At 58.5% G+C, this 26,836-nt stretch overlaps 1 protein-coding gene across 4 annotated transcripts in view; it reads right to left on the bottom strand.

The window, feature by feature from the left end:
- The window catches only part of GSE1 (Gse1 coiled-coil protein), a 401,392-nt gene that overhangs the window by 88,934 nt on the left and 285,622 nt on the right, over nucleotides 1-26,836 (bottom strand). For 2 of the 4 annotated variants that reach the window (XM_028091230.2, XM_028091244.2), the window contains exon 1: nucleotides 13,474-14,189. The exons of the other annotated variants lie outside the window; for them this stretch is intronic. In XM_028091230.2, the coding sequence (XP_027947031.1) occupies nucleotides 13,474-13,510 (37 nt within the window). In that variant the 5' untranslated portion in view covers nucleotides 13,511-14,189. Of the gene's footprint in view, nucleotides 1-13,473; nucleotides 14,190-26,836 lie in introns of those variants that run through there. 4 annotated transcript variants of the gene reach the window in all.

Here is a 26,836-nt window from a genome sequence, read left to right as displayed (position 1 = left end):
CCTCCCAGATCACTCCAGCCAAATGGGAACTTTCTGTCCTCTGAGCCCCTAGAGCTGTCCGCATCCCTCCAAGCCCAGAAGCTTGCAGCCTGCTCACAGCCAAGTCCCTCCCCTCCTCAGGTGGCCTGGAGGGCCTTGCAGGCATGACCTGTGACTCACTTTCGATCCTGCCCTCCGCCCCTTTCAGGCCTGGCACCCAGCAGGTGCTTGGGAACTGCCCCAGCAGCTGCAGCTGCAAGAAGCCAACAGCTCTTTCCAAACCAGGGCAAGGAGAACAAAGTTGGTTGCGGGCTATTTGCTTTATTACTCCTTCCACTCAGCTCGCCCCACCGGTCTGACCCGCTGACTGCCTCTCTCCGAGCAGAGCACCTGGGAGGTGACAGAGCCCTGAGTCAAAGGCATCAAACCCAGGATGAAAAGCAGGCAGGTGGAGTTACTGGTTTCAATAAGCCAAATAAAACCTCGCACGCTTTTCATGAACCTCTCTGCAGGCCGCAATCGAGGGCCACGGCTTTGTCACGCAGCCGGTTCAGTCCTCGCCGCGCCCGCCAGCCTGCAGCCCACCAGCCTGCAGCCCACCTGCGGACCCCGAGGGCCCCCCCCCCAGAAGCACTGACAGAGGCAGGGCAAGGGCGAGGTCTTTCCTCCCCGCCCCCCCCGGCCCCCCCCACCATGTTCTCTCTTACAACCACATACTTGGCAGCCTCCCACACGCTCTGGGCTCCAAGCATCTCCCCTGACGCCAGGGCCGCGGAGGCTCACACTGACCATGGGCCAAGGCTGCTCACAGCTCCCCCGCCCTGGAAGAGGCCCCCAGACCCGGCCTGTGAGCCTGGGGTTCAGACAGGCGACGTTTAATCCCATCTGGCTGCTCAGCCTGCACTCACACGCCCCCCCACCCCCACCCCCAGAGCCACTGCTCTGAAAACTCACTGCAAGAGTGACTGGCTCAGCCTGGGAACCCGGGGCCGCACTTCATATCTTGGCTCTAACCCCGGAAGCTGCCAGAAACCTCACTTTTCCGTGTCCTCTTCTGCCAGGCAGAGGATTGAAACCCCCACCCTCACCGCTCCCCCCCCCCCCACCGCCGCAGAGCTCAGCAGGAAGTGGCCTCAGTTCCACGCAGAGGCGGTCCCCAGGGGCGACAATACAGATGGGCCTGTCCAGGCTGGGGGCAGGTGCAAGGGCCCCAGGGAGGGACACCAAAACCCACACAAACCTAACGCGGCTCCAAGGCCTTCCCCAGCGGCATGCCACGCCGGTTCCCAAGAAGCAGGGAAAACACACATTAGCACAAGACCCCAGTCGCAGGCAGATGCCCTCCGCGCCCCTGAACCGAGCTGGGGAGGCCGGAGTTCCAATCCCAGCAGGAAACGAGACAATGGTGCCGGTCACACCACCGGTCACACCACCAGCAATCCCGACAGCAGGGAAACACCACGGGGAGCCCACGACACGAGAGGCACTTTAAATGTACAGACCCTTTCAATTCTCAGAGCAAGCTTGGGAAGGATTATCCTGCACATCTTCTGCGTGTGCAAACTGCGGCACGGAGCACCTGAGCCACCTACCCCAGGCCCTGTAAGGAGTAAATGGCAGAGCCCAGATTCAAACCCTGGCTGCCTTGCTTCTGCGTCCCTGAGCCCAAGAGCTCGAGTAGCCCTCGAGGCTCCCTTATAATACCGTGGGAGGCCACCCCTGCTTGTGACAAGCTGGGAGCATAGAACAAGGAGCAGCCCATCCTCAGGGGTGAGCCCAGACAGACTCTCCGACTCTAGGGCAGCAGGCAGGGAAGGGCAGGCCGGACAGACAGGCAGGGGTGGACCCTCGAGACCTTGCCACCAGACGAGCAGACCCCGGCAGACCCGTCCCGGAGAGGCTGACGTACCGTGAGGTTCAAATGCGGATGGGGGAGGGCCTCTTCCCTTCCACTTCAGCTTGGAGGTGACCTCGGCAGCACTAACCACACTCATATTCCAGACCCAAAGGGTGCCCATCGAAAGGGACCGTCGTTTTCATGGGCTCCGCAGCACAGAGCCCCGAGAGACCCTAAGAGAGGGACAGGGGCTTCTGGTCCCTGCCATACGGGCGTCACCCTCATCAGTGCCTACACAGCGCCAATTGGCCGTTGTGAAACTTGGGGTGGGGGGTGTCAGGAACCCTCTGACTCATGCACCGCTCTGTCGAGCCGGTCCTGGCCCTGGTCTAGCTGCAACCGTGCCCATGAGCTGGGAGTTATCAGCCCCATCGACGGGCCGAGAAACTGAGGGAGAAGAGTACAAGGTCTCCCGAGGGCCTCCTCCCCACAGAACCTGCTCTGTAGCTGGGTCAGGAGTCAGGCTGGCGGCTCTAGCCACTGGATCAACCCCGGCGTGCTAAAGTCAAGGATGAATATTCATGAACCTATCCGGTTCTACACTTTCATTTCTGGCCCAAATTAATAATTTACCATGATGTTTCATAAAAACCAGGCAGAGCTCATTAGCAGCTCCCCAGAAGGCACCGCGGTCGTCCCACGGATGCCGGTGAGGGGCTGGGCTTTCCTCCGGGACGAGGACCAATCCCCCCCCCCCGTCTTGAGAGACAGACAGCCCTTCTCTGTGCGGGGCTGGTGAACCTGCAGTGGGGGCCCCCTCTGCCACGGGGGGGCAGGAGGGCCCTCTGCCACGGAAGGCCCCGTCAGCGCACCAAGGCCTCTGCTCCAGGCTCCACTGAAGCATCTTCAGGACTCTCCAGCAGCTGACTCTGGAGAAGAACGAACTCTTCTCCCTGGGTAAAGGCAAGGCCACCACCCACCTGGAAGTAGCGACCACAGGTGGGTGGAGTGTGTGTAACAGACGGTTTCCCGAGGGGGCTGCGTCCACACCCCTATCCCGCACGCCCCCTAGCCCCTTGCCCTCGCCCATCAAGAGCCAGAGACCCACCCTCTCCAACTGAACCCGGGATGCCCATCCCTCGTAAGTGACACGGTGTGACCCCCGGGGCTGGATCGCCAAAAGGCCAGGCAGTTGCCCCCTCATGAGCCGCGACATGAGCCTCTGGAGCTCCAGGAGCCCAAGCCACATGCAGGGGCCGCACGGAGGTGCTCAGAGGGGCAGCCCCCACTGCAGAGGTCCTGGCCAACAGCCAGCATCAACCGCCAGACACAAGGGAGACGGGCCTTTAGATGATTCCAGAACCTGGTCACCGAAACCCCTCCAGCATCCAGTGTTCCTTGCTGAGGCCCCAGGAGCCACGGGGCAGAGACCAGTTGTAGCCCACCATGCCCCTTCTGAACTCCTGAGCTACACCAACCCTGGAGCACAATAAAACGAGGTCGCTTTAGAACCACACCTGGGCTCAGGAAGACTTCCTCCAACCCAGGGCATCCTGGCGCCCTGCAGACCCCCCAACCCCCCGCCACTCCCCCAGCTGCCGGGCTGGCCTGCGCACCCATGGCCTGGCATCCCGTGTGTAGTGCTGGAGTCCAGACGGGTTGAAATCTGTGAGTGAAACTTCCCAAAAGGGAGATGGGAGTGGGAGGGGGGAGAGGAAGGGGGGGTGACACCTTTGTCCCTGGGCCCTGAAGATCTAAGATGAAGGCTGCCGATAGTTCTGACACTCATTCCCGGGGGGGGGTGGGGGGAGGCTGTGTGAACTGCCCCCCCACGCAGCTGCGCCCTGCCTTACCTACCCCAGGCGTTCCTCCAACTGCTCCCCAGCAGGCAGCCCGCCCGCTGGGCCCCTCCAGTGAGCTCAATTAAGACCCAGGCATTGTCTCCTCCTCCCTTCCTTTATGTTCCCTGCCGGCCCCCCTTCCTCTTGTCAGATAATCACGGGAAACCAGCAAACGGTTGACACAGTTACCAAGACAACAGAAGTTAGGACTGGCGAGGAGGTCTGAAAGCTAATCCTAAATGAATTATAGGGCAAGAGTGACAAGGGGGTGGGGACCAGTGTCGGGCGGCTTCAAAGAGGCCCCAGGGCATGAGACAAGGTGCTGTCGGCCTCCGGGCGCTGGCCGTGGGCTCCACCATTGGCTTGGGGGTGACCCCGGAGTTCTCTGCGGTGGGGAGGTCGGAGAAGGGATTCATTAACATGAAATGTTCCACTCAAGATGGTCCGGCACCACCGACATCCTTCATCTGATAAGATGCAGGGTCTGGGGTGCACCCAGTTCAGCTTTTCTGATGGGGGGGCAGTGGGAAAGGAGCGGGGATGATCTGATCGGGGGGATTCTGTTTCTTCTTTACTTATTCAGAACTTGCCATCTTGGGACCAGGGCGCTGAGCACGCCCCGGCTGGCTGACAGCCATCTCGGGAGGCTGAGCAACGTGGCCCTGAACTCCTCGCTGGCCCGCCCGGCCCCATGGGGGCCCACCAGCGATGCCTTCCCTGCCCTGGCCAGTGCCCCTGCCAAGAATGACTCAGCCAGGTCTCTTGGGAAGAGCCCCCTTCTCTGACACCAGTTCAGAGGCCCAGACACGGGCAGCACGAGGCCCACGCAGGCAACCGCAGCTAACGGTTCTAGAGCTCGGGGTCCGCAAACTAACTCCTCGAACGCTCACACCGACCCCACTGGTGCCATTTAATAAACAAAGCAACTGAGGCCCAGAGAAGGTAAGTAACCTGCCCAGAGCCACACAGCCAGTTGGGAGCAGAGGCAGAATGGAACCCAGGGCTCTCCGCCCAGCATCCTTGATCTTAACCAGTGCTCCAGCATCAGAAAATCTGCCAGCCCTGAGGTGGCACGGCCCGCCAGGCAGAGCCTGCCAACAGCCTCAGCTCTTGGTCAACACCCACCTCCCCCAGGAGGTGCCCCTGAAAGACAGGATACCCCTCCCTCCGGACTCCTCTACATGCTCTCTCCCCAGCCTTCCCTGCTTTTACTCACCCAGGACTCCCCTCCAAGGCAATTACAATCCCATTCTCAAACTTCCAGGGGACTCCGTCACCCAGCTCAGTTTCCATAATCAGGACAAGTGTCAGGCCCATGCTCACACTTGAGCGAGCATGAGAATCCCCTGGAGGGTTCGTGAGCACACAGACTGCCAGACCCCACCAGAGTTTCTGCCTCAGTAGGCCTCAGGGTTGGGGGGGGGTGGAGGGAGGAGGGAGAGGGTGTCCCTGAGAATCTCTACCTCTAATAGCTCCCAGGTGGTGCCAATGCGGCTGGCCTGGGAACCCCACTTTGAGAACTGCCGGAGTCTTAGCCCAACTCAGCCTCCACTCTCTGTACTTTTGACCTCTACTTGCAGACCCCACACTCAGAGGCCCCCAGCCTGCCCCCCTCCTTCAGGACCCCAGCACTCTAAGGAAAGCCTCTGCTGATGGTCTGCCTCCACAAGGAGGCTGCTGGAGCCATCTTCCCAAAACAGATGGGCCCAAGGCGTGCCGCCATCCAATCTGTCTCCACCTCCAGACTCTCCCCCACCTCTCAGCGCCTCCACACTGCCAACACAGTCTAGCCTGCCACCTGTCTCTCGCCTGGGGCCATGGCAGTCCCTCCATGCTGGTCTCCCCACTGCCCCCTGACCGCCTGGAAATCTACCTGAGCCCTGCAGCCAGAGGGGTGCTGAAGGCCAAGTCCTCTCACCTCTACCCTGCTCCCCAGGGCACATCCGTGTGGCCACACACACATCCTTGGGGCCCCAGGGCCTTTGCACATGCACGACCCTTTGCCTGGGCCCTTGCCCCTTAGATTTCACCAGGGCTAATACCTCCCTTTCTGGCCACCTGGATAAAGCAGCCTCCACCTACACTCTGGCTACCCCTTCCGTTCCCCTGCTCCCCTTTTCTCCAGAACCTGAATCATGGGACACAGTGCAATGTGCTCATGGCTGGAATAGGCACTCCAGGAGGACACAGCCCCTGGGGGCTTCTTGGCTGCATGGCAGCGTACCTGGGCTAGTGCCTAGCATGTTGTAAACACACCCTGAATGAACAGAAAGAACTCAGCTGCTTTAAAGGCCTGAATCACCACCCCCAGCCCCACCGCTTACAGCAGCATCAAGCTCACATGTTGCTGGCCTTATGACATCAAGACCTTCCAAAATGTGCTTCCAACCACCCCCCCTCCCCCCGGGCATCACTTCTTACCACCCTGCTTTATCCTTCCTCACCAGGCTCTCCCCTCCCTCTGAAACTATCCTTCCCGGGAGGCCACCAACTCCCACGGGGGGTGGCCCAGCCCCCTGTCAGGGTCAGCTCTGCCTCCACCAGCTGGGCCTGTCGGCTCTGCCCCCACTCCGGGGGCAAGGGCTGGTCCCAATGCATCTGTCCAGCCTCCAGGGTGTGGCACCTGCGGGGCCAGAGCCAGCAGTTACCAGCGGCCGATGAGGCCCCTCTTGCCTCCCCACGCCTTGGGTCCAGGACCCTCATTCTGGAAGGGGCCGCACAGTCTCAGAGCCCTGCCACTAGATGGCACTGCTGAGAAGCAGGGTAGGAGTGGGGGCCTTCCCTCCCCAGTGCCAGACAGGTGTGGGTGGGGGGGGTTGCCCCCCCCCCGAGTATTAAGGCCAGCTCCCATGTCACCTCCTCCCCGCGGCCTCTCACACTGCTTCCACCCCCACCTTAATCCCAGGTCACTCCCCTGCACTCCCAGAAAATTCCGCACACACCCGCATTTCTCAACCCACGTGTCTGCCACCACCACAGCAGGAATGGCCCAGCGTGTGTTCTCAGCCTGCCCGAAGTGCACTGAACATGCTGAGTATTTTAAGAGCAGCTTCCCTATTCTTGTTCATCCTTCCTCACCGTACCAGCCTCCTTCCACTCAGCCTCACTCCGTGTTCCTCACTTCCAAGGCCTGCCTTCAATGCCGCTTCATCCAGGAAGCCTTCCTGGATTTCCTCCTCCATCAGGGTGATTCTGGGAGATTCCCGCCGTGTTCATCTCACTCTCTGTTTGTTCCTGAGGCAACTGGGAGATAAGACACAGACCTCCTTCGCTGCTCCTATCTCCATACCTCAACACAGAACAGGCCCTGCCACCCCGGGGGGTGGGGGGGTGAGGGTGGGGGGTGGGGGGTGGGGCAGGCCTTGTCCAGCTTGGGGAGGGGGAGATTCTAAAAGGGCACAGACCTGTTCTGTGTCCCCGGAGGACAGAACTGGGTCAAAGGCACACACTGTATGTTCTGCGTGAAAAGCAACATTCTGACAACCCACAGTGGCGAGGCATTATCTATCAGGAACAGGACCCCGAGGAGACCCCCCAAACGTAGAGAAGGGAGGGGCTGGGTCATCTGACCTCTGAGGTCCCTTCCAAGTCCAGTGTTCTGTGACTTCCCAATCCCGCAGGCCATTAAGCAAGTGGCCAAATGCCCACTGGGCGGCGGTCCAGGCCTGGTCAGAGGGCGCTTCCTGTCTCTGCAGGAGGAAGACAGGGCAGCCGCGGATCCTTCGAGGTGGAGGGCGGGGGGCTTCCGGCACGGAGTGGGCTCTGGCTCTGGGGGCGAGATCTAGGCCTGTCTTAACTCAAACCCAGCCGGCCCCCACCAGCACCCCTCAGCTTCCAGCACAGCTACGATCTGGGCTTAAGAGTAACCAACAACCCCAAGCCGGAGCTGTGGAGGGCCTGGCATCAGTGGGGAAAAAAGCCGGAAAAATGCATTTTCCCCTAAAGACTTGTAAAAAAAGTCTGATTTTTTTTCCCTTTTACCCCAAGCTTTCACAGCTCTAAATATGCCACACTTAGTAATTTTACGAGCAAACCAAGCTATACATCACACGGTTTTATGTTCCTAAATTAACAAAAGGACTTTAAATCTATATGGAGCTCTTAAAAACACACAAGAAAGCACGGCATCTATTTTTATTCCCTCACCCCCAAATTCCCTCTTCCCTTCTAATGTACTCCCCCCCACCCCCAGGGCTGCAAGATTCCAGCTGATCGTTTAGCTAGACCACCAAGGAAAGACAACTCCAAATATGGATGAGGAAGTGCTTTGCTGAGAACCCCAAAGATGGGGGTTCCGCTGCCCTTTGGGAAAGGCTACTTTAGGGGTTATAAAAGCCTGATTTTTCTCCCCCCTGCAAAGGAGATTACCATAGGACGTACCCTTGCAAATGAGAGGCCGCATCTACCAACCCAATTTCACCGAGAAAGTCTCGGGAGAGTTATAATCTGCAGGTCCCGCAAGGGCTCCTGATGGCTTGTTTTCTTAGCTGCGAAATGCCAGGGTAGACCAGATGACTGCAGGGCCCATGCACACTTGCCACTGGGAAGGGGGGCAGGAAACACGGGGGGCCACACCCATCACACATGTCCACAACCGGGGGAAGACGGACAAGGAACATGGAGCGCTACACTGGGAACAGAAGCCCAACTCCAGATACTTCATCCCATTGCTGGCTCTGTCTCTGGGAGCCGGTGAAGGAAAAGAATCCTCCTGCCCATTCTAGGGCAGGAATCCAGGTATCATAATGACTGTTTGCTCCAAGAGCATAAAAGAAAACTTTTCCTGACTCCTAGAGTCAAGGAGATAAGAAGCAGGAGAGTTTCCAACGGGGCTCTATCAGATTCCCACCCATGGAGTAAGAACAACACATTTAAGCAAGAAAAAAATCTTAATGAGAACCAAATTGAGCAGGGGGGTGGGAACCAGCCCAGGCCCCTCGGAGAAGGGCTGGGCCACAGCTGGGACAAAAGGGGCCCTGGCTTTCCCAGCCGACAGATGGAAATGGGGCAGCCCCTCCCCAGTTCTCAGGGGTATCGGAAGATTAATTAGTGACTGCCTGGAAAGTGCTAGATGGGAGCCGAAATGCTTGTCCCCGCTGAGTTTCTGAGCTGTAAATAAGCAGCTTTCTCAATCACCACTGAAATAGCAATGTTGTCCTTTTATCTGACTCAGATCCCTTGGAGCAGGCCTACGGTGGTTCCAGAGCCCGCCCCAAAGCCATGGGTTTGCTTCGGACCCAGCAGCTTCCCACGGACCAGTCCCAAGCCGGGCCTGAGCTCCATCACCCCTCCCGGCGTCAGCCCCAGAGCGGGCACCTGAGGACCGGGAGCTGGGGAGCTGGCGGCCTGCCCTCGCCTCCAGCCCACTCCCTCAACTCAGGTGGGCCTGAGCAGAGACCCGCACCCAGCCTCACACACAGGGGCCTTCTGGCAGTGGTCTAGGGGAGAAAGAGAAATCCAGGCAGCTCGCCACAGGCGGCCTGGGCGCCCTCCACTCTGCAGCAGGGGAAGCCCACGTCTCTTGCAAGCCTGTCAGAGGCTGTGCAGAGGGGCCCCAGGGGCCAGCTGACCCTCGGGAGACAGCTGGGGGGCAAGGAAAATGTTCTGAGGGAGACCCAGATTGCCTGACAGCAACCACCAGCAGGCTGTGTGGCTTGAGGCCAAGCCCCAGCCTTCTCTGGGCCTCAGTTTCTTCCCTGGAGTTTGGAGTGTCCTTCCCAGCAGTGGACAGTAAATCCTGAGGGGCAGCCGGGGTCACCCAGAGTTCAGCATGGAGCCGGGGTGGGGTTAGCTGACAGCTGCGGAGCCCTCCCTCCGTGAACTCCAGGAACAAGATAAGGGGGCCGGCGGGGCGCCACCACGGACACCGACGGCCAACTCTCTCCCTCACTCTCCTTCAACAAATATTTATTAAGCAGGGACTCTGGAGCCCAACTGCCTGCGGTCAAAGCCTGGCTGTGCCGCTTACTGCCTGAGCGGCCACGACCTCTCCGTGCCTCAGTTTCTTTCGCGGGCCAGGACATCACGTAAGAAGGGGCCGCCACTGCCTCTCCCTCGTTATTCTACTATTGTTGCTACAGTCTGGCGCTGAGCTGGGCACGAAGGAAACGCACATGAGCCCCTCCAGCACGGAGTTCACATTCTGGTGGAGTTCAGGAAAGGGGCTGTCTGGGCACAGGAGCACGCAGAAAGGAAATTGTCCAAGAAGCATTAGAGACCCCACCCATCCACCAGTCCCCAGCTCTCTTCCCACATGCCCACGGCTCCTTCTCTTGGCTTAGGAAGCGACCCCTCACTGGATACCACCCCCTCCCCGCCCCTGCCAGTGAAGGAGCATGCAGAGGCCAGATACTGTGTCATGGGGTCCAGGGGTCTGGCCCAAACACCTGAGTTCAAGTCCCAGTTCAACCACTAAGGAGCCCTGTGATTTTCTGCAAATAATTCCACCTTAATAATAATAATGGGGGGGTGCTAGCTGGCTCAGTCGGTAGAGCATGTGACTCTTGATCTCGGGGTGGTGAGTTTAAGCCCCACGTTTGGGTGTAGAGCTTACTTTAAAAAAAATAATTTTTCTTCTAGCTATCACTTGCTAAGTGTCAACTTTGTTGCCAGCGAGCAGGCACTGTCCTTACACCCGATGTAGCAAACTTTCCGTCAAGGGATAGTAAGTATTGCCAGCCTTGTTGCAACTAGTCATCATTGCTAGTGTAGCCCCAAAGCTGCCACAGACCACACATAAAAGAGCAGGCGTGGCCATGTGCCAATAAAACTTTATTTACAAACACAGAGGGTGGGCCGGGGATCACCAACCCCCTGCCTCACACGGATACTGAGGGAGAGACCATTACAGATCCCAGCTCACAAGTGGGAAAACTGGGGCCCAGAGAGCTCAAGTCACTGGACCAAGGTCCCAGCTTGGAAGAGGTAGAGCAGGACACTTCGGAACTGTACTGCTCGGCCTCAGTCCTGTCGCTTGTCAAACAGGCAGCAGCCTCGGGGGTGAGGGCTGCACAGGCAGGGGCTGGGCCCTGGCTCCCCGCACTTACAGACACTGCCTGGGGGTCTAGCTGTGGGGACAGAACCAGGTCCCAGGGGCTCCAGAGCGCTGGTGTCAGGCCACCACAGGCAAGGCTCCGCCTCTGCTCTAAGGGTGCGTCCAGGCCCCCCCCCCCTCCTTCCTGGAGCAGGGCGGTGGGTAGCAGCGTTCCGCATCCCAGCTCTACCACTTCTAAGCCGGTCAAATCTCTAGCTCCTCTGAGGCTCTCTTTCCTCATCTGTGAAATGGGCAGCCACCAGCACTGACCTCAGAGGTGGGAGGGAGATTTACAGGAGAGATTCCTGCAAAGCACTCCCAAGGGGGCCTGACAGTGGTCAGGAGAACTAGGCCACCAACTACTCTGAGTTCATAGAAGCCCAGGGAAGCAAAGCCACTTGACTGTGGTTCTTCCCAGTTAAGCCTCTACACTATAATAGCAAAATTATAAAGTACAAAACCCTAGCGGGGGAATTAAAAAAGAGAAAACTACGAGAGAGACACAGAGAGAGAGGCAGAAAGAGAGAGGACTCTAGTGGGTGACAAACCTCCCTCCACAGGCTGAGAATGACTTGTGCCCTGACCTCCCTTGGGGTCCAGACCTGCAGACTTCACCCCCCTGCCCCTGAGGGCTTAACACCAGCCAGGACTGATTTTCCTTAATTGCCCCGAATTTCCGAGCCTGACACTTCCTCCTTTTTTTTCCAAGGCTGAGGCTAAGTGTAAATAGAAAACCGGTCACCTGATGAATAATAAGTACCAGCAGCCACCCAATGGCAGGAAAGTGGGGTGTAGATTACAAACACCTGTGCTTTTAAGACACCCTGTACTTAAGAAGATTCATTCTTGCCACAAACATGTACTGAGTGCCTACAAGGGAAGGTGCAGCCCTGCGGGGGGGGGGCTGGCTCCAGATACAGAGGGAAGAACTCTCCCTGCTTTCTTGCAGCTCCTCCGGGTGCAGGGGGGAGGCCCACAGAAGAGCAGCTTCAGCAGGAATGCTCAGCTACAGCTGGGGTTCCAGAAGCCCCCATGCAGCTCTCCGCGATCTGCTACCTTCCTACCGGGGAGATGGCTCCCCCCCCCAAGCAGCCCTGTGTTAGAATGCACCCCTTTTGCAAACCGGGGGTTCCTGGTTCTAATTTGGTTCAGATCCTTTAAGGGCAGTATCCGACGGAGGGGAAGTGCTGGATTTGCATTTCAGCCAATGAAGGGCAAAGAGACCAAGAATCAAGTGCAGACCCTGAAAGATACTCTTCCTACCAAAGCGGTGGAGACACCAAGCATGAAATGCAGCCCTTATCAGTTTCTGGGACGGGATGGGGACCTAAAACAGCCACAAAGAAACTCAGAGTAACTGTACAGATTACACCCTGAACCCATCAGCCTTTCCTACTTTTTTTTTTGTCTGTTGGACTCTTGGACGACCTCCTCCCCTTGTCCTGGTTCAGGGCGGCAAGCACCAGATCGAGCAGAGCTGGGTTCTGTCCAGGCCGTTCCTCCCCCGGGGCTCCAGGGCTTCTGTGGGAGCTGAAGCCAAAGTCACAGGGGCTTCTTCTGAACATACAGTGAAAAAACCCCAAACCCAACACTCAGCCACCTGCACCTTTCCCCATCAAAACAGGGCAGAAATTACCCTCCACCGGCAGCCCCTTCTGTAGAATTTTAGAAGCCCCAGTATGAGCCCAGGAACTTCCCCTCCTCCCTACAGCCCCCCACATCTCCCCTCCCCCAGATCCATGGACCTCCCCCCCAACTTGGAACTGTGTAGACTCCCAGGGCAGATGAAACTCTCAAAGGAAAGAAGGGAAGAGAAAAACAGCTCGTTCCTAGTACCAGCGGTCACAGGCTGCCCTGCCTTCCTGACCTGGGCATCAGGGGCCCACCGAGGGCAGGCCTTGTCGGTTATTCCCGACCCCGGGGGGCACTGGAAGGGAGTGCCAAGGAGGCAGCCGGAAGGGCCCCAGGGATCATCGAGGCTCCTACCTCCCTCGCCAGGAACCCCTGGCTTCCCAGCTTCCCCTCAGCCTACATGTCACTATTTGTTAGGTTTCAAAGTCCAAATAAGTTGAACTCAAGAGGGGCTCCCCAAACCTCCGGCTGTCGCCCCTCCCCGGCCCTCCACTGTGGGTTACAAGCACCACTTGCCCCGAAACAGAAAGTTACACGGCAGGCTGCTGTCAGCGCGCAGGAAGGTTAGGGAAACAGGAAGCCACGCCAACCACCCTCCGGAGCTTCCCCCGGCCCCCTCCTCCGACCTAGGCAGGAACAAAACCTTCCAGGGAAACCCGGGCAGGAAGGGGGGCGGGGGGCAGGCGCGCCACGCTCGCGCAGAGACGGCGCAAGGGGCCGGCTGGAGGCAGGGGAAAATAAGCCCCAGGCTGGGGGCGGGAGGGGGGCGCATGCCACCCGATCGGGGCGGCCTGCAGCAAAGTAACTTCACACCCGGTGCTTAATTCACCTTGGAAGGCAGCGTGCCCCGGCCGCTCGCTGCGCCGCCGCGGCGGAGCCGGCTCGGGGCAGACAAAAGGAGCGAGACGCGCAACCCCCGGCGGCGGCGCGGTGGGGGCGGCGGGCCGGGTGGGCGCTCCCCGCCGCACGTAGCGCACACACCGCCCGCTGGATCGCAGCGGGAGAGGCCGGGCCGCTTGCGCCCGCCCGCTGGGGGCTCGGCCGACCCCGCCGCCCCGAACCCAGGCTGCGGGTCTGGGGGGTCGGGTGGGGTGGGGGTCCGGGACGCGCCGGCGCCGCGCGGGACCCGGGGAGGCGCACAGCTCGCTTACCTGGTAAGTAATACAGTGGCGGCTTCAATCCAAACATGATTCAGATTAGAATTCCATAGTGGCCAGAGAGGGATGAAGAAGGGGAAAAAAAAATTTTTTTTTTAAACCCAGCAATGAGACAAAAAGCGCCGTCCGAGCCAAGGCGCTCAAAAATGTCCAAAACAATAAAATAAAGACAGAAGAGCGATCCCGAGAGCGACGGAGAAAAACGTCTTTTTTCTTTTTTTCCCCTCCCTAAGATGATGAAAGGGCTCTCTCTCGGGCCAGAGCCCGGGCAGTTTCGGCCACCTCGGCCCGGGCAGATCCACAATGGGGTGACTGACGACCGAGGACGGGCCGGAGCCTCCACGGCTGCCCGGTGTCTTCGCCGCCGCGTGTGTATTTTCTGCCTTTTGGACTTGAGATGCAAATAAAAAAAGGAGGGGGGCGCACGGCGGAGGGAAGCAGGCGGGAGAGCGGAGAGGAGCGCGAGAAAAATAAAGGGGGGAGGTGAGGGTGATGAAATTGGGGGGTTAAGATCTTCAGGGATTACTCATTTCAAAGAAAAAAAGGAAGGGGGGGGAAGCAGCCCCAAGACGTGCGAGTAGCAATCTCTCCTCCATTCAGCCATTTGAATGTCAAGGGCGAGGGTCAAGGGACCTGTTTCCAACAGGGTTTCACGTTCAGAACCAGAAGGAAAAAGGAAGGGGGGGGCGGCGGGAGGGGGTATCTCTTGTTGCCAAGGAGAAATCGGCTTTGTTTTCGTTTCCCCTTAGCTACTGGGTGAGGAGGGGCGGGGTGGGGGAGAGGAGGAGGGGGCGAGCGGGAGAGGGGAGAGGAGAAAATTAATACCCAAACAGCCAAGAAGTACCGAGGGGGAGATTTCTTCTCGTAAATAAAAGAGGCAGCGATTGCAAACAAGTCTCGGGCAGGAGAAAGCAGGCCGAAGAGCCGGCTCCCCTCCCCCCCTCGCCACCAATACCCCCCCCACCTTTTTCTTTCTTTTCTTTTTTTTTGGGGGGGTTATCTCCCCGGGCCGGCGTCCCACCACTGACTCAGAGAGCAAGGGGCGGGGGGGGGGGAGGAGGAGAAAGAACTCGCGGGGGCTCAGGCGCCGGGGCAGAAGGAGCAGGAGAGCGGGGAGGCGAGAGCGCACGGCGGTGGAGAGCCCCTCGATCAATTTTCATGCAAGAATCATTATCGGTAAATTGGAAAGCTGGCTGCCTGACAGCAGATTTGTCTCCCCTAATGAAAGCGAAAGGGTAGGGGCGCAGCGGCGGGCGGCTGCAGGCGGCGGCGGCTCCTTCCGTCTCTACGCGGCATCTTCCAAGAGCTCCATGCTTTGCAGAGCGATAATAATAGTTTCACTTGCGAGCTTCTCCCCGCGCGGCCGCCGAGCCGGGCAGCAGATCCGTGCGGACTGGGATCCGGGCGCAGAGAGCTGGGCTCCCCTCTCCAAACGCGGGGAGGGTGCTGTAGCTGGCAGCGGGGCGCTCCGCTCTGCCCCAAAGCGGGGCCGTTTGCAAACAGTGGGCGGCTGCGGGCGCCGCCGGGCCCCCCTCGGCTGCCCAACTCCGCGCTCTGGCCGCTCGCCCGCCCTCCCCACCCACGGCTGACAGCTGCGGGAGCCGGAGTTCACCCGCCGCCCGGGCCTAGGAGGAGAATCCCCAAACCGTGCCCCGGGGGCTCTTGCCAGCCTTTTCTGTGAACCCACGCGGGACTGCGGAAACGCACACGCCGCCCAGCCCGGGTGAGCTCCTAAGGCGAGCAGCTTCTTTCTCTCCTTTCTCTTCCTCGCACCCCGCACCCCACCCTTAAAAATCCCTGTTGCAAGTGTAATCAAATGCTTGATACCATCTTCCACACTCTCCCCGCACTGGTGCATTATCAGATCCGGGAAGGCATGCTTCCAGGCAAATAGACCTAATAAATGCTATTACTGGGATTCTGCAAGCTCCGGCTGCACCATAGTAACCAGAGCCCTGGCTAATTTGGTTTAAGAGAACGATCAACTGCACAGAGTGTGTGTGAGGGAGTGTGGAGTCTGTATCTCTCCTCCCCACGCCGCCTCTCTTTCACACTAGCTCAAGGCCCCATGTGATAATTCCCCAAATCGAAGGGGAAAAAACCCTGCCGCCAAACCACATCCTGTGCGCTCATTGTCCAGCCCAGCGATTTTAAAGAGACAGGCTCCATTTCCCCACGCCCCCACACACTCTTAAACACACGCTGCAAAGCTCCCTCTTGATGTGACAATTTATTTTCAAGCCCTTTTACCTTCTGAAGGGCCCCTCGGTGGCACAGCGAGCCGGAATCGCGACTTGGTGACACTAAGGGGTCACCTTTTGACCCCCTATACAACCATCCTGGTTTGAGGAACAGACCTGAGCCCGCAGGTACGCAGGGCGGGGCACCGCGGTCACGCCAAGCTTGGGTTCCTGCCCACGCTTTCCAGCCACTGCGTAAATCAGGGGTCCCCAGCGGCAGCCCCAGGGTCCCTGCTAAACGCGGCGGCTTCAGATGGCAATTGAACTCCCGGAATATGATACTCTAGAGGAGAGCTCCGGAGGGCAAACTGGAGGCGGTGGGGGCACCAACCGTGCCTCCTGACCCCTCTGTGCCACCGACGCTCCCCGCTCCCCCCCGCCAGAAGCCTCTTAAACGGGCTGGGCGGAGCGCTCGGAGCCGAGGGAGAGATGGCGCTCCTCCCCGCCGCCACCAACGGCTGGGTGGGTGCCGCACGCAGGCGGCCGCCTTCTCTGCCGGCGGGTGCGAGGAGCATCTTCTAATCCCCCGGCCCCCGCTGCGCCCCGCCCGGCGCCTCGCCCCGCGGGCGGCCGAGCGCGCGCGGTCACCCGGGAGAGCGCCGGGGCTGCTGACCTGGAGGAAACGGGCCGCGCGGGGCCGCCGGCGCCGGCCGCCGGCATCTGGCCGCTCCGCCCCGCGCTGACCCCGGAGGTCGCGCCCGGCCCTCGGCGGCGGCGGCCCTTTGTTTCCGGGGCTGCGTGGCGGCGCGCTCCGCGCTCCCCGCGCCTCCCCCTGCGCTCGCCGCCGCTGGCGGCCTGGCCGGGGAGACAATCGCCCCGGTGCGGCCGGGTCGGGGTCCGGGTCCCAACACCTGCCCGCCCCCCCCCTCCCCCGCTCGGCTCGGCCGCGGCTCGGACCCCAGCTTTCGGCTCCCACCCATTTATCACCCGCACGCTTGATAATCTGCGCCCCTCTGGGAGTGGGGGGAACCAGGGCAAGTAGGGGAGGGCCCGGGTGAGCTGACCCCCACTCCTCCCTCCCAAGTCCCTCATAAGCTGGGAAGATCTCTGATCCTACTTTGGGGGGAAAAAAATTAAACTATTTTTAGAAGACCCTAAACTATCAGTTTCTGTTGTCATTCTTTTATTGGTTTTTAATTCTCCGGGATTACACGAACAACAGTAGTAATTAATACTAAACCTTACTCTACTGTATATGCTAATGGCGGGAGCCATAAAAATTAATTTGCAAACATGTCATTATACAGTAGCTATACAGGCAATAAACCTGTAATTATGGGCCAATCACAGGCAGGGTACAGAGGGAGGGATGGTCCCCCAATCTGTTGGGTGCCCCCCTTCCCCTGCTAAAATGGGGAAGATGATGCCAACAAGGAGCTTGCCTTCTGAGAGCCACCTGTGGAGAATGCTCCCAGCTCCAGGGAACGGCAAAAGGGGTCTCCAGTCTCTAGCTCCAAATGGCCTGGCTTCTGTGCAGGACCCCCCCCCCCCCGGAGACAGCCACTCCGACGACCCATCAGGAGGCAGAGCCTGGGACAGCTCCCCGCCTAGCCTGCAGGTGGGGGGTGAGCAGTAAGGGGGGTAAGGAGGCCCCACACTGGCAGGCCAGCAGCAGCCTCCCTGCTTCCCTGTCAAAGGCAAACATCGCTCCCTATAAGCATTTGAATGCCTGCATTGAATTATCTCAAAATGCTCCGGCCCAACCCCTAACTGCTTTTGGCCACTGCCTCAGGGAAGAAGGTGGGCAGCAAGATTCTAAGTGATACCTAAGGCTCCTTTGGCCCTGGGTCTGGGTGGCTCAGAGTAGGCTGGTGACATTTCCTGGTGACAGGGACATTTGGAAGGGAGGAAAGGAGGAGACCCACTATGAGGGAGCATGGCTGCACCACAGCTCCTGACCTGAAGCCAAAACAGCTGAAAAATAGAAAGCCACCCCCGCCATGCCAAGCAGCCTGCTTAGCGGGCTGACTCTCCACTGAATGGCTCGGTTGTTTGCCATAATGTGGCTGAACGAGGAGCTGGAAGGATTTTCCCTTTCCCACTGGCCCTTGTGGCTTGGCTGGCGTCTTTGGAACTCCTCACTATGGCCATTCATTCCCAGGGGAGCCACCCCACTCAGAGGGTGGCGATGGCCTGGCTGGGGGGGCGTGACAGGGAGAGCCAGCCCGGGCCACACCTGGCCCAGGTGAGAAGGGCAGCACTCTCCTGGGAATGTCACCACAACAGGATTCTGTGCAAGGACAGGATGTCTCTCTCCACCCCCTCTATGGCTGGTCACGGCCATAACCCTCCCCCCTCTCGGTCAGCTCACCTCTGGGAGGAGGGGGAGGAGGACATTTCTAGAAAAGAGGCAGGAAATGGGGCAGGCTGAGCCTCCAGTGCCCCTTCTTAAAGTCTGGGCCACCGCAGCGCCAAGTTGCCCTCCCCCCACCTCCTTGAGAGACCCCTGTCCACACTGCAAACCGAACCAGGGTCAGAGGGCAGCTCTGGGCCACGTCCTGGGCAGGGTGGAAAGAAAAAATCGCTTCATCTCTCAACAGGAAAGCAAGCTGGGGGCCGGCTGCCTCCCTGGAAGCTGCGTGGAGCCCACAAGACACCCACTCTGACGCTACAGGGCCCCCTCCCCCTGCTGCTCCTTCAAAATGGAGGGGCCCAAGACTCCCCCTAGCGGGGCTGGGGGTGCCACAGCACGGAGACAGCCTAGCCGGCCAAGAGCGGCAGCTGAACGCAGTAAAAATAGCCTCCCTGCACGTGCTGAGGACCGCGGCTGCAGCCGGGGTCTGGAGAGCGCAGCGCGGGGGGCTGGGGGGGGGGGGTTGCAGCCGCAGGGCCCGCCGCCTCTGCATGCACATTGCCACTCTGCTGGCCCCCCCAAGGCCAGGCCCAGCTGCCACCGGGCCACCATGGCAGGATCCGGAGGGGCCCCGCCCCCCCGCCCCCAGGGATCCCAGGAGAGGGGGCAGAGGGCATGCTGGGAGTGTGGCTAACCCGAAATGCCCCTTTGGGTCTGCCCCCTCCGCTTCCCTCTTTAGGATAATCGTGCCAGCTGATGTTTCCTGAGCACTCAGTCTGTGCCAGTTGCTGTTCTAAGCACTTTTCACAGGGAATTCATTGGATCCTCATGACAATGCTGTTCAAGGTCACCACGAAGAGTTTCATTTTCTAGATGAGGCACAGAGAGGTCAAGGACCTCGCCCACGGACACAAAGTCGGTGGTAAGTGGCAGAGCTGGGATCTGAGCTGGTTCCAGAGTCCACGTTGGCGTTGGATCTACCAGAGTTCAAGTTTCAGCTGGGCCCCCACCCACCGAGCGCCCTCAGGCCGTGACATCACCATTTGGAGACTCAGTTTCCTCACCTGGAAAATGGGATGAAATTGCTCCCGCATTCCAGGGAGACATGGGTGTGTAACCGCCCCTGTGCCTGGCAAAGAGTAAGGACTCCATAAACAGAGCTGTAATTACTCCCGTGTTTTGGATAATAGTGATAATACGGCTCTTGACCGGGCCTCAGGACACCCAGGCCTCCTCATGGCGTGCTTTGCTAAGAGCGTTATCTTATCTGGAAGCTGCCTCCACCCTGGGAGGCAGACCTACAATGACCATCACCCCGTTTCATACCTGAGGACGCTAAGGCCCCAAGAGGTGAAGTCACTCACCCAAGGGCGCACAGGGAGCAGACACACCCGCTTTCTCCCTCTGTTCAGCTCCAGTCCTCAGGTGACCAGACCGCGTGTGAATGTTCCAAGTCTCAAGATAAGCAAGTCTGAGAGGTCGGAAGAGAAATGGGGAACCTCTGTCCAGGCTCCCAGCATGGTGACATTTGCAAACCCAGGTCTGGTTTCCATCTTTGCGTGGTGCGCTTGACTTTGCTTTCCTATTACCCAGCAGCTCCAGCAAGCACCTCACCCAGGCTTTACGGTCCAGTCTTCGGGGGAGAGGGGGTGGTTGTCCAGCCAGGTCTCCTGGGGCCTCCTCCCCCTGCCCCAGTGTAGTGGGTTGAATGGTGGCCCACCAAAATATATGTCCACCCAGAAGCTGTGATTGTGACCTTATTTGGAAAAGAGATCTGTGCAGATGTAATTAAGTTAAGGATCTTGAGATGAGGTCATCCTGGATTATCGGAGTGGGCCCTAAATCCGATGACAAGTGTCCTTACAAATAGAGCAGACCAGAGAAGACAGGGAGGAGACCATGTGAGGACGGAGGACAGGACCACGGCCCCCGGGAGCACCTGGAGCCCCCAGGAGCTGGAAGAGGCAGGAAGATCCTCCCCTAGAGCCTTCAGAGGGAGCGTAGTGACCCTGCTGACACCTTGAGTTGAGATTTCTGGCCCCCAGAACCGGGAGAAAATAAGTATCTGATGTTTTAAGCCACCCAGTTTGTAATAATTTGTTACAGCAGCTACAGGAAACTAATACGTCCTGTCACTCCTGTAGAAGCAAATGCCTCCGTGCTGCCAACCCAGGGAGGCCCTGGCTGTTGTCCAAGGCTGGACGCCGCGGGCCTCGGGCCAGTGGGGTCAGTCTCTCCTTCAGGTCAGCAGCAAGGGCCTGGATTAAGACGAAGGGTCCGGGGCCCCGGCACTGGTGTGTGTGTGCAGCTCACCCATCCTCTGTGAAGCTGAAGCCAACACTGGGATGGGGAGGCTTTCTAGTGGCCTGCCCACCCTCTGTTCTCCTTCCCGATGACCCACAATCGCCGGCTGGGGTTTGGGCACCAGACGTCTACTCCCAGGATGACCTCCATGGATAGGAGACGCAGCACCTCCATCAACCCCCCAAAGGTTGTTAAGAGCAGAGGCCTCTGATGTGGCCTCCCACCAGCTGTATATTATGTGGGCACGTGGTTGAGAAAGATCTACCGTGTGGCTTCTACTTCGAGTGTTGTAACACGTCACTTCCGGTGTGCTGAGCCCCTGGGACGTCAGGGCCTCTTTGTTACAGTAGCTTGTGTTAGCACACACGACCCAAAGACCCCCGCACGGACATTTACTTAATACCTCATACTGTGCTGGATGCTTTAAGTGCATGACCTTATTTCATCCCCACGGCAAATATAAGGCTATCATTATCTCCACTTTGCAGATAAGAAAACTAAGATCCAGAGAAATAAAGCAACTTGCCCAAGGTCACACAGCCAGTCAGAGGAAAAGCTTGGATTTGAACCTGGACCCTGCATTTTAAACTGCTCTCTATGGAGCCCCCCGTATCAGCCTCCAGCAGGACCTGGTAAAGAGGCTGGAGCTCAGATTCCTTTTAATGAAAAAAGCGAAACAAACAAAAAAGCCAGGAAGGGCAAGGACCACGCACGCTGCAGTCTACACACAGAATGGGGTGTCTTGACCTCCAGTTCGGGCCTGCGGTTGAAGCTCAGGATTTGGGAACTCTTTAAAATCCTGGCTTGATGAGCCCAACGCAGCAATATGGCCAAAGAGCTTCCTTCTTGTGGCTGCACGGATGCCAGAGAAATCAGCCAGAAACCGTGTCTGGAGCTGCCGGGGCCACACAGCTCAACCCTGAAAAGCCCCCCCCGCCCCGCCCCCACGCCTGCCTGTCCTCACACGCCTGCGACAGGCTGGCCACTTCTGGAGGCAGTCCATTCATAATCCAAGACAGCTCTGGTCGTCAACGTTCTGCTTTCGTGCAGAGCCAACACGGGCCTGGCAAACGGGTCCGAAAAGCACTGAGGGGGGGGTCTCCAGGGGAGGGAGCATGCCGGCGCGAACCCCTACGGGCAACTTCTGTGGACCCAGTGACAGACAGCCCGTTGGCAGCCTGCCCCCCGCAGATTCGGCTGCGGCCCCCCGCCTGGATCTGATGCCTGGGGGCAAGCCGACAAGGTTTTCTTCTCCCTACCGGGGCCTGCACCCCGGGGACCAGGTGCATGCCTGTTCAAGGCGGAGAGGCATTTGTGAGCAGCCGTTCGCTGCCTCCTGCTGGGGAAGAAGTGACAGTGGGGACAGAGTTACCCGTCTGTGGATGACACGTAGCTCTCCCTGTCTACCCCTGGGCCTAACCGCTTCAGGTCTGTGTAGCCCTCTGGCCTACAAGATGTGAGTCTTAAAAGGCAGCTTCGGGCCTGCTCTCCCCCTCACACCGGGCACTGGCTTTCGGCATGACGGAGTCAGAGTGGGGCGCCCCAGGGCCCTGTCATCTCGCTCTACCTTTCCCTCGTGAAGAAATCCTGGTTCAGTCTGGCCACCTCCTTCCTCTGCACCTGCCCTGCTGTCCCCACGTGGCCTGACCGTTCTTTATTCACCCTCCGTGGCTCATGCCTGAGCCCAGGGGATTCCCGCCGTGTCTCCCGCGGAGACATCGTCCCGTACACTAGCTCCTCTGGCCTGGGGTTCTACAAAGCACAGATGTGGCACGGGGCTCCCACCCTGGGCACACTAAGGGGGCCGGAGAATTCTTTGCTGGGGGCAGCCCTGTGCACTCTGGGATGTTTGCAGCATCCCTGGCCTCCACTCACCGGATGCCAGGAGCACGCTCCAGTTGTGACAGTGAAAATCTCTCCAGAATGGACCCATTTCTCCCGGGGGGGAGGGGGATGGGCAGAGGGACAAAATTGCTCCAGTTGGGAGCCATCAATGTAGCCTAAGGGGTCCAGCCAGCATGATAAGCAGCCTGAGCTCCGGATCTTGTTCTGCTGTCAGCCTTGGACAAACAACTGTCCTCTCTTGGCCCCAATTTTACCGCATAAAAAATTAGAGGGGTTGAATGGAGTCTTCTGGCAGCCTCTGATTCTCTGATGCTGCTTAGAACCAATGGTTCCAAAGCGGGGACAAGTTTGTGACTCGGAAAACGGGATCAGAAAGGAAGAAATCCAGTGACCGAGTGGTCATACAGAAACCTGTGAATGGACCAACAGGTTATGTGGGCAACCCTGGTGCCTTGGGCCTCTCCGTGTTTCTCCCTTTCCTCCACAGACCTCTTTCTCTCCAACCTAAGGAAAACCTACCCTGGGCGGGGGGGGGGGGGGGAAAGTATCTGCTATCAGTCATTTACACTCTAGTATGATTTAGCCCCACCTCTACTATCTTCACAGAACCAAGCTGTGGGCCTGGTTGGAGCCACCTCATGACTAACTAGAACAGCTGTAGGATGTGTTGGGGAAAGGCAAGACAAAAGAGCTATTCTGCCCACTTGGGTCAAAACGGTGGTTTCAAGTTCATAACATCATGTGATGAGGTGAACTTCCGGGTGCCCTGTGTTATAGTCCGTTTCAACAGCTGCCATGGGTCAGGGGGGACAGTCTCAGTCAAGTGCTGGGGTTGGGAGGAGTTATGTGGCTCAGAGCAATTGCGATAAAGAGGTGGGTCCAGCAGGGACCCCCACAAATCAGGCACCGAGCGGCTAGGTCCTCTAGGCTTCACGACCATGTCTCCTGCCAGCACCTGGCAAACACCAGCTCGTGTGGTGCCACACGATGCACCAAGGCCGGAACATTCTCAGTTGGCAACCATCATCCTGACCCAGTGCCCCAAAGGCAGGATTTCCGGTTGTTTGTGGGGGTGGATTATCCCAGAATCAGCTCTGCTTCAGCTTTTTACTGGGAGGTAGGACGGCTGTTCCTGAGTGGGGGGGAGCATACACCTGTTTCATTCTGCAGAGTGGGTGGCACGTGGGCATGGGGAAGATCTGAGTCCCAGCACAGCTCAACCCCCATGGCAGGTGCAGGGTGGCTCTGGCCTTCTCTGGCCTTCAGTCTCCTCCTCGGTAGGACGTACGGACTAAATGATCCCCCAGGCCTTCCAGCTCCGTGAGCCCATGATTAATAAAACTCAGACACACCATCTGCTCACTCTGACATTTAAGAAACAGAACGGGTTTCCAAAGAGAAAGCTGCCCGGTGCAACTTGCTTCTCCTCCTTCGCCTGCTGATCGAGTGTGGGTTCACACCCTCCCCACATCCCAGCCCTGACTTGGAAAATCCCGACATGCACACACCCAAGCACACACAGAGCTGTCTCCCCAACACCACCCCCGAGGTCAAACACAGAGGAGCTAGCTGGTGACAGAGGCCTGCCCTGGTGAAACTCTGAGCCAACCCCCTTCTGGGATCTGCACCCTCTACGGGGCCTTCTCTGGCCCGAGCCAGGCATACATCTCGCCAACATGTCCCCAAACTTCACAACTGTTACCACTGACTCATCTAAGCCCACGTGTTCAGCTCCTCCTCGGTGTCGGGGAGTGAGAACTGCTGCCCCCTTTACAAAGGGGGGAACGGAGCTTGAAAAGTGAAGGGTCAGGCCCAAGGTCCACAAATGACAAGCAGCAAGGCAGGGATGCCATCCTGATCCAAAGCGATAAAAACAGGGTCTCGGGACCACTCTGTGGACACACCAGACCGTGGACCCTCTGTGCTTGCCAGTGGCCCAGGAGAAGAGAAGGCGGTGGTTGGGGGGCGGGGCATTCTGGGCAGGTGAGACCCTCCCCCTCCAGCCGAACTCCAGAAGTGGTTTTAACTTAGCCCAAGAGGGGAGCAGGGGCAGGAGGGGTGTGGTCAGACATGGTGCCTGAGGGGCAGCCAGGTGTCCAGATGGGTCTGCTCTGCAGCTTCTGCCAACTGCCCAGGTTCTAGCCCTGGCTGGGCCCCACAGAGGAAAGCCCTGGGGACGCCCCTGGCCAGGGATCCCTGTTGGCTGAATCTCGGTAGACCCCCATTCAAGCTGCCCTTTTGCTGCCCTCAGTTCTCATGGGGACCCTGAGGGTGCGCCGGTCTTCAGACTCTCTCTCCGCTGCTCTCCTCCTGAACACTGGATTTGGCTACCCGTTCTTGCCCTGACCAGTGTGGACGCCTGCCACTCCCTGCCACGCTCCATGCTGAGCACAACCCTGGGCACTCCTCTGATGTTCTGCCCACTGTCCCCACCCCCTCCCCAAGGCTCCCCTGAACTACCCAACTTGGAGGAGTGGCCTGGACTTCCTGTTTCTCATAACGACCCATAAAATCAACCCAAGAAGCTGGATAAAAATAGTCCCCCAGTTTCTTAAAAGCACCAAACTGCTGACAAGATGATAAGGCATCGCCAGGCCGGAGGGACAGGGAAATTGGAACCCGGAGCTGACTTGCCACAGAGGCCCGTTGGCCCCGAGGGCATCTACAAATCCTGCAAAGTTTGAACGTCTGTTTTTATGGCCTTAAAGATCAAGGGGACAGAAAGCAAAGCCTGGGGCCTCTGCACAAGTTGGAGCACTACTAGGAGACCCTCCCCATAACAAGCAGGACCCCAGAGAACTACCCACTCAGGATAAGAGTAAAGGGGAAGCCGGCCAGGCCTTGTGCAGAAGTATAGCTGGGCTGTAGCTACTAGGGCTGCCCTGGGGGGTCATCAAACCCTGACCTGGACTAAGGACGTTCCAAAGCACTAGTGTCTCTGGGCATCCGCCAAACAAATACAAGTCCTTCTAAAGGAAAGCACCTTCATCCATCTCAGGCTCCCAAATTATGCCCGCAGTTTCTTTTCTTTCTTTCTTTCTTTCTTTTTTTTTTTTTTTCCAAATATGATGGCTAGCATATAGTTGAGGACAACCCAGCGCACAAGAAATCCACACTTCCTGGTTTCAAGTCAGCAGCAAGAACAGCCGAAACAAGCAGGTCTGCCGTCACACCAGAGCCTGTGAGTCTAGAAACCTCTGTCGTTCTGCTGTTTGGCATAAAGAAATAAAAGACAAGCCTGATGGGATCTGCGGGGAACCGGAGGCCAGAACCGGAGAAGTGCCACGGTGTAACGTCATCCCAGAATGTGGGCTCCCCGAGGGCTCTGCCTGATCACCTCCCCCTCCCCTAGACCCATGCCCGGCTCACAGCGGGAGCTCAATCGATGGCTGTGGACTCATAAACATTCACGCTGGACTTGAGAGCTTCGGGAATGAAGGGGGGTGAAGGGGCAGCAAACAGTCTGTTCCAGGTGAGCCTGGTGAATCATTCCATTCCGCCAGCAGACAGGCGGAGGAGGTGATTAACCCCATGTTTCCCTTCTGTGTGACATTTCTGTGTGTGAAGGCAGGTGCTAATGATAAAACAAACCCAGCCACAGAGCAGCCTGCACAGTGGAAAAAACAGCCCAGAAGTGTAATGGTTGCTGCAAAAAGCCGAATCCTTCAGGCCTGACCCAGCACCCCCTACCGCTATAATTTGGAGTTATCCGTTCTTTATTACAACTCACGGCCTTGGCTCCCAAAGCATCTACCAGGGATTCTTTCTGTGGGGGCAATTTTGGTGCCTGCAATTAGCTGAACAGGCATCTTTTGTCCCTGCTGAAGCACTCAATTGCAGGTGTAATTAGGTCCCCTCACCCCTGAAATCTGCAGAGAGCCGCCTGCCTTGACTAACTGCACCCACAATTAAGTGCTTACGGGCATGCGGCTGGAGCCGGCAAACATGTGCACGCGGCTAATAGCGGGGGCACCGAGCAGGCTTTCAAAAATAGACACTGTGTTGGAGAAATCCAGCCTTTTTGCATTTGTTGTTCAAACGGCTCTGTCCAGCTGGGAATAATGAGGAAAGACAAACACGCCAATTAGGCTAGGTCCATACATAAATAAACTGCACAGCTCCTTAATTAAGCCACTTACGGGAGTGGGCAAGGCTGCAAGGAGAAGGGGAAAGGAGGGCGGCAGCCCCAGGGGCAGCATGGCATTGGGGGCCCCCCCCGGATCGGGCAGTCGGCTGCCTGGGCGGGGGCGGGGGGAGGACAGGCGAGAGGGGGCAGGAGGGAGGCTGGCTGCGGGAAGGTGCAAAGGGTGGCTTGAACCCTGCGTCCAGAGGATGGCAGTGTCGGAGGAGGGCCCATTCCCACGAGCCGGCTCTGCCTGGCGGAGGACCTCTTCCCTGAAAACCTCCACATCTGTTCTTTCCTCCTCCGCCTCCGCCTCCCTGGGGCCTCAGAAGGGTGGCGGAGCCCCAGATCAAACCACCTGCCTGCTTCCTAGGTCGGCTCCCTCAAGGTGCCTTTAGCTGAGACCCTAGGGCCCTGCCAAGCCTCCCCGCTGCATGCTGCCCCCACACAAGGTGAGCGCACAGTTCAACAACAAAGGACACGTGTAGCCAGGGAGGGGGCCAGGGGGTGCCAGGGAATGCGTGGCTGTTAGCGATGGCAGGCAGCTCTGCC

This window comes from Eumetopias jubatus, unplaced genomic scaffold (genome assembly GCF_037043125.1).
Source record: "Eumetopias jubatus isolate StellerSeaLion01/CBP00866 unplaced genomic scaffold, mEumJub1_p1.0 scaffold_10, whole genome shotgun sequence".
Classification (NCBI taxonomy): domain Eukaryota; kingdom Metazoa; phylum Chordata; class Mammalia; order Carnivora; family Otariidae; genus Eumetopias; species Eumetopias jubatus.
Note: the sequence above shows the minus strand (reverse complement) of the source record. Positions and strands in the feature narration are given on the sequence as shown.